This window comes from Podarcis pityusensis (genome assembly GCF_964106645.2).
Source record: "Podarcis pityusensis genome assembly, chromosome: 2".
Taxonomy (NCBI): Eukaryota; Metazoa; Chordata; class Lepidosauria; order Squamata; family Lacertidae; genus Podarcis; species Podarcis pityusensis.
The window spans coordinates 75,656,759-75,663,070 of record NC_138029.1 but is presented as its reverse complement, the minus strand read 5'-3'; the positions used below and the strand labels follow the sequence as shown (position 1 = coordinate 75,663,070).

The 6,312-nt window shown below is 43.0% G+C and overlaps 1 protein-coding gene across 1 annotated transcript; it reads right to left on the bottom strand.

Moving 5' to 3' along the window:
* Positions 1-323: 323 nt before the first annotated feature.
* LOC308471411 (WD repeat-containing protein 82-like) lies at positions 324-6,312 on the bottom strand. Its single transcript, XM_080995402.1, has 2 exons — positions 6,089-6,312; positions 324-468 (listed from the first exon to the last, which is right to left on the bottom strand). The coding sequence occupies exons 1-2, from the start codon at positions 6,247-6,249 to the stop codon at positions 363-365; spliced, it is 267 nt and encodes an 88-aa protein (XP_080851528.1). The 5' UTR covers positions 6,250-6,312; the 3' UTR covers positions 324-362.

Below are 6,312 nucleotides of genomic sequence, written 5' to 3'. Positions count from 1 at the left end.
ACCTCACATACCTGGACAAAAGTCACACTGAACTCAATAGGACTTACCTCTAAGTAGACATGGTTAAAATTGCATAAGCCAGTAGCAAAGTTAAGAGACACCTGCATACATGTTTAGCTTGCATCAAATCAATGGTTCAGGCTTTCATTTCACCCTGATTAAAAGTTCAGTCAAGAATTGACTAAGGTATCTCTTTAAAATAATAATTTAGAGATTAAACATTAAGAGCAGGAAAATATTCATTTACCTTCTAAAAGCTTGAATGAATAAACCACTCAATGTAGTCAAGCCCAATCTTTTGCTCAAGTATTTATTATCTATCCCTGCCAAAAAGCAAGTAGATATCAGAGACAATGAATAGATCACTTACCATCTATTTTATTGGAACTGTACACCACAGTGTTGGCAGCATGCGTGTATCTGATGAGATCCACTCCATACTTTTTACTGTATAGTGTTCTCTTAGGTCTGCCAGGAAAAAATACAAGAACGATTATACTTGTTCCAACATACAAGAACTCTGCTTAGCCATATCAAAACCTTTAAAAAAGCAATTGAACACCTTCACTCAAAGAAGACAACTGCCATTTTAAGACTGCTGTTTCTGTCACCTTTGATTACCACAAAATGAACTGTGACTAACAAATGATTTTTTTTACATGCTAGTGTATGACATTAAATAAAGAGATTGTGGGGCTAGAAACAGTTCCAATGAATCAGATTCAAAACAAGCTCACTTCAAACCATGGTGTCTGAAGCTGGTTTGTTAAACCACTCAGAGTTTATAATAAATCCTGGCCCAGATGACACAACAAGCAAAGATTCAGAGAAAAGTGAAACCAGATGCAGTCAAAAGCTTCCTTCTGGCTACACAGAGGTAGGGGAGAGGCGGTGGCAGTGCATAAGCCTTATTTCAGCTCCTTGGTATCATGTCAAACCATGGGTTAGCATGATGTGCAGACACAACCCAAATCCGAGCCCTAGATCTAATCTTCCACTACAGTAAGAAATTCCCTCACATCTGTCAAATCTTGTAACATACGCAAAAGGACTTTGCTATTTACTTTACACATAGCCAGGCAGAAGTAGCACAAGTCAGCACTTATTTTGCCTGGCCCAGAGATCAGCACGATATAGAAGACCTCTCCTATAACACATGGAGAAAACGTGGGGGAGGGGACGGTTCAGAGGAAGTCATAAACATGTTTGGCTACTGAGTCATGCCAGTATTTCTGAATCTTTACCCAGGAAATTTAAAAGCAATCATTGTAGCTTGCTGCAAGAAGAGATTTGTTATCTGTCTCATCATAAAAACTATATATTGGCCAGGAGCTTATGAACTTTATGGATGAGTCAATTTTGAACTTGGGCCTTCCGCATCAAAACCCAGTCTAGATACTGCATCTCATAGGCTAAGTCACTTTGAATGTACCAGTAAACTATAGTTTAGTATTATAGGAATGAGTCATGGGGTACACCAGGAAGGGGTGGTCAGAAGCACCTACAGTCGTACCTTTGTTTTCGAACGGAATCCGTTCCAGAAGTCCATTCGACGTCCGAAAATGTTAGAAAACCAAGACGCAGCTTTGGATTGGCCGCAGGAACTTCCTGCACTCAATTGGAAGCCACAGAAGACATTTGGGTTCCAAAGAACTCACTTCGGGGTTTGCGCAGTTTGGGAGCCAAAACATTCAAGTTGCAAGGCGTTCGACAACCAAAGTATGACTGTATTTTTAATTTTAATTACGATTCCTCCTTGTCCGCACTCCAGGATCTGTGGTTTGATTCAACTGATTCATGTAAGAATCATAAACCATGGCTAGAGAGTTTAATCAGAGTCCTAACTTTGGACATAATTGTAGTTAGTTTAAAATTGAAAGCAGAAGCTTTCAAGCTCATCCTTCTCACAGCAAAAGGAATGTTGGGAATGCATAAGCCCAGGTTTGTGGTTTGCTCCTGTAACACTAAACCATGGCCTATAGTGGTAGATTATAGTATTTAAGCAATAAACAGAAATACATTTTATTTTCAAACTTGTTGATACTGTAACATAGGTAGGGGAATGAAAATTATGTTTTTGCTAAGTGAAAGGGTGTTACATACGCTTCAGGTTACAGACTCTGCTAACCCAGAAATAGTACCTCGGGTTAAGAACTTTGCTTCAGGATGAGAACAGAAATCGTGCTCCGGCGGTGCGGCGGCAGCAGGAGGCCCCATTAGCTAAAGTGGTGCTTCAGGTTAAGAACAGTTTCAGGTTAAGAACGGACCTCCGGAACGAATTAAGTACTTAACCCAAGGTACCACTATACTGTGCCACTTCTATAACATCTAGCACTCAAAAATTCATTGCGCTCTGGTATGTTATGTCCTCTTCAAACTGACAGAAGCATTAGGCGAATGTGGGACACTTAATTACAATTCGTCTATCTGTGGTCAGAGTGAGAATCAACAGAGTAGAAGAACAAATATAAAAAGAGCATGTAAACTGTGATTCAACAACAGGTGGCAAAATCCCCTTTTTGTTTATTATTTATTTAAACAATTTATATACTGCTTAACTATAACCACCTCTAAGCACTGTACAAGAAATATAATACACAAAAATGAATTTTTTGATGGAACTATAAAATTGGTCGGAACTATAAAAATACTTCAATTAAAATGTCTTCAGTAGTTCAACAGGGAAGGGGGCTGTCTGACCTCAGCTGGAAAGGAGTTCCATAAAATTGAGCCCACAAAGAAGTGGGAAGGTAAGGAACTCTTTTTGGCTTGATACACACTCCCCTTGGGGAAAGGGAGGGAACAAACTGTATGTGTCACCAATGCCAGCATGCAAGATCATAGGACTGCTTTCATGATAGTCAATTATTAAAAAGGCATTTATTTGGTCTAAGAACTGCCTTAAACAAGGAGAAAATAAAGCTTGCAGCTACACAACAACACATAGTCTGATTACATGTGATTGTGCTTTTCATTGATGTCTCATTTCATAAGCTCTGGACACTCTTGCTAGGGGCAACCAATTTAACAAGTAAATGCTTTTTTCCTTTGAAATTTGAAAAATTGCTTTAAACCTAAATCAGACAGATGCAAAAATAATATGGGTTTCAATAGAAGAAACGTTTTTTTAAATAGAAAAGATAGCTTCATTCTTGGAAAAGATTTCACTATCCTGAAGGTTGACTGCGAAAGATTATTTGATGCTCTCAGAATGAAAACAGAAACCATGATTCCTATTCAGCAGTAGAATGAATTGGAACTGCCAATATTCTAAACTTTGCCCGGATAGGGTCAGCTAATGGAGTTAAGTACTTTAAAATACATGGAAAAGAGCAGACTCTTCAAGAGGGGAAGAAGAAGAGGAGTTTGGATTTGATATCCCGCCTTTCACTCCCTTTAAGGAGTCTCAAAGCGGCTAACATTCTCCTTTCCCTTCCTCCCCCACAACAAACACTCTGTGAGGGGAGTGGGGCTGAGAGACTTCAAAGAAGTGTGACTGACCCAAGGTCACCCAGCAGCTGCATGTGGAGGAGCTGAGACGCGAACCCGGTTCCCCAGATTATGAGACTACCGCTCTGAACCACTACACCACACGGGAGAGCTGCAAATATGGGAACTCTGTCTACAAAAGACAAGAGTATAAATCATGGAGTACAACTGATGACAGATTATATATCTATGTATAGTAAGAAATACTATTAATACAATTATTTTGAAAAACCGTATCTCACTGAATTTTAATAATTTATTATTATGTGTCTTTAAAAGTATTAGAAATTTTGTTTCCCTTCTTGATTCTTCAAGGTATCTAGCAGCTAATGTGAAAACAATCCTAACTTAGCTGCACATTACTGATCAAAGATATACATAGAAAATCTGGAAGGTCACAGTCCAAAATGCCTAAAAATGCAACATAAATCAACATTTTACATTTGTAATGGTATCAGCAGTACCAAAGACGTGATAACACAGCTGCAAGGTGAAAATAAAAAATGACAACTGGCACCCGGCACCCTTCCCCCTAACTCTCACTCACACACAACCCAAATGTGATGTGGCCTAGGGTCTTCCATACCCATGTCATCCCTTTCCCTGTGTGGAGACTATGCACAACTTCAGTTCCCAACATCTGGTGTGTGCACATGAGGAGCACACACAAGTTGTGTGCTGGGACCACATGGATTAAATATGCAAAATGAATGCGTCTAACACCCAACCCATCCCCCAACAAAGTGAAGCAAGCTAGATACAGCAGGAAAGGGGAAAACCTCTTTGCCCCGCCTCCACGATACCACTGGTGGTTGGCTGTCAACAGAAGACAACCTCTGGCAGAGTCCCCAACCTCTGGCAGAAAAAAACCTCCCTTATAATCTACCCTCTAGCAGAGGCATACCTAGGGTCCCTTGTGCTCTTGAGCTGTATCCCCCGCCCCCATCAAATCTGAGCAGCAGGTGAGGTTGCCTGGGCAGGAGGAACATGTCTCCTTGGGGCTGAATGGGGCAGCTGCACTGTTTTCTGCCTGGTAGCTGCTCTGAGGACCCTTTCCGTCCCCTCCTGCACCTGTAGCAGCAACAACCTTTCCTGAGATCCCATCAGCTGGCAAGGCAGGACCTGGCACTCCAAGTATAACAGGAGGATTCTGCCTGATGGGTGAATTTTGTGCACCTAGCAAGGGCAAATGTCGCCAACCCCTAGGTACACCTCTACCCCACAGAAGCACAGATTTGGAAGTGGGGTAGGAACGACTTTATTAGTGTACCAGACTTTTAGTAGGCGAGCTGAAGAAAATTCTGTTATAGGTGTGATGCTGAAAATATCACATTCACTAGGATTTGGTAATCATTCACATTGTCTCAATGTTTTGGTCTCACATATAAAAACAAGGAAGTGGGTCAAAGAAAGGTGCTTTCTGTATCGACTTTAACAAGACAATGAGTGAGAAGGAAAGAAAACTGAACATAAACCTTTATAAATGCATTTTATTTAATTGAAACCTACTAACAGAAGCAGCAAATTGCATTTGCAAGAATACTTATAATCACCAAATCATTTAGTAGGGCAACACAAATGGAGTCGTGTCTGACCCGATTGCCGGTATAATTTCATCTTCATTTTCTCACAATGATAAAAATGAAAGGGCAGCTACTTGGCAGTCTATCTATTCTACAGCATTATATCTGGTGCTACTGACGGGACAATTAGACTCAGTTCATGTTCCTCTGCTGAAACAACCATATTCCAACTGAGGTACTGTTTTTATACATCACGCCTTTCTCCACTCAGCCCCAGTATACCTACATCCCTAACACATCCATGTGCTAAAGATCCCACAATAATGCTATCTTGTTGAAGTCACCATCAACATAAGAGATTTTCTCCTAAACCCCTAGGACCAAGCACACTGCTTATTTGCATAGATAAATACAAAGGTTAGGGGGCACAAGTGTCAACATAGGCAGGGAGGGGAACCCAATCATAGAACTGTAGTGTTGGAAGGGACCCAGGGATCATTTAGTCCAACCCCCTGCAATGCAGGATCAACCTTGGCGTTATCAGCACCACGCTCTAAGCAATCTAGGCTGACAAACCAAAGGGGGGGCCCTTTAGCTGATTCCTTTAAGATGTACAACTTGCTTTTCTCTAAGGCAGGAAACACCACCAATCCTTATAGAGCACTTGCACTTTCCCAAGAATATTAGAAGATAAGACAGGCCCTACTCACAGATTTCACAGTGTGATGAGGCGGCGGGATACAAATGGGGGGGGGGGCTATGCCCTCGGTTCCTCCCTCCTTGGAAGTCGGGGCATCCCCCCAACCCCGAGGCGCTTCTTGTCCTTCAGCCGGTCCTGCCAACAACACACCCACACCGGTCCCCAAGCCACCCTCCTCCACAAGCATCCTCAGATGCCGAGAACCGGTTTATTTTTAATGTTCTAAATTTCTCTCTTCAAGCCGCCCCCCCCCCGCTCCACTGACTCCCCTTCACGTGCGAGAGGTCTGAAGGGCCTCCTCCCGGCTTCAGAGAGAGCCTCTCTCTCTGCCCCCCCCGCCTGCCCGGGCCTGCCCGCCCCCTCCCAGTACACTCACTTGCCCTCCTGGCAGTCGTAGAGCACGATGGAGTCGTCGTCGCTGCTGGAGATGACGGTCTCGCCGTTGGGGCTGAAGTCGAAGCAGTTGATCTTGTCCGAGTTCTCGCGGAACACTTTGGCCACGCGGAAGCTCCGCAGCACGTTGTCCGTCAGCTTCATGCCGCCGCCGGCGGGAGAGGAGGAGGAGGGAGGGAGCCGGCGGGGCCTGCGCGCCGAAGAGGG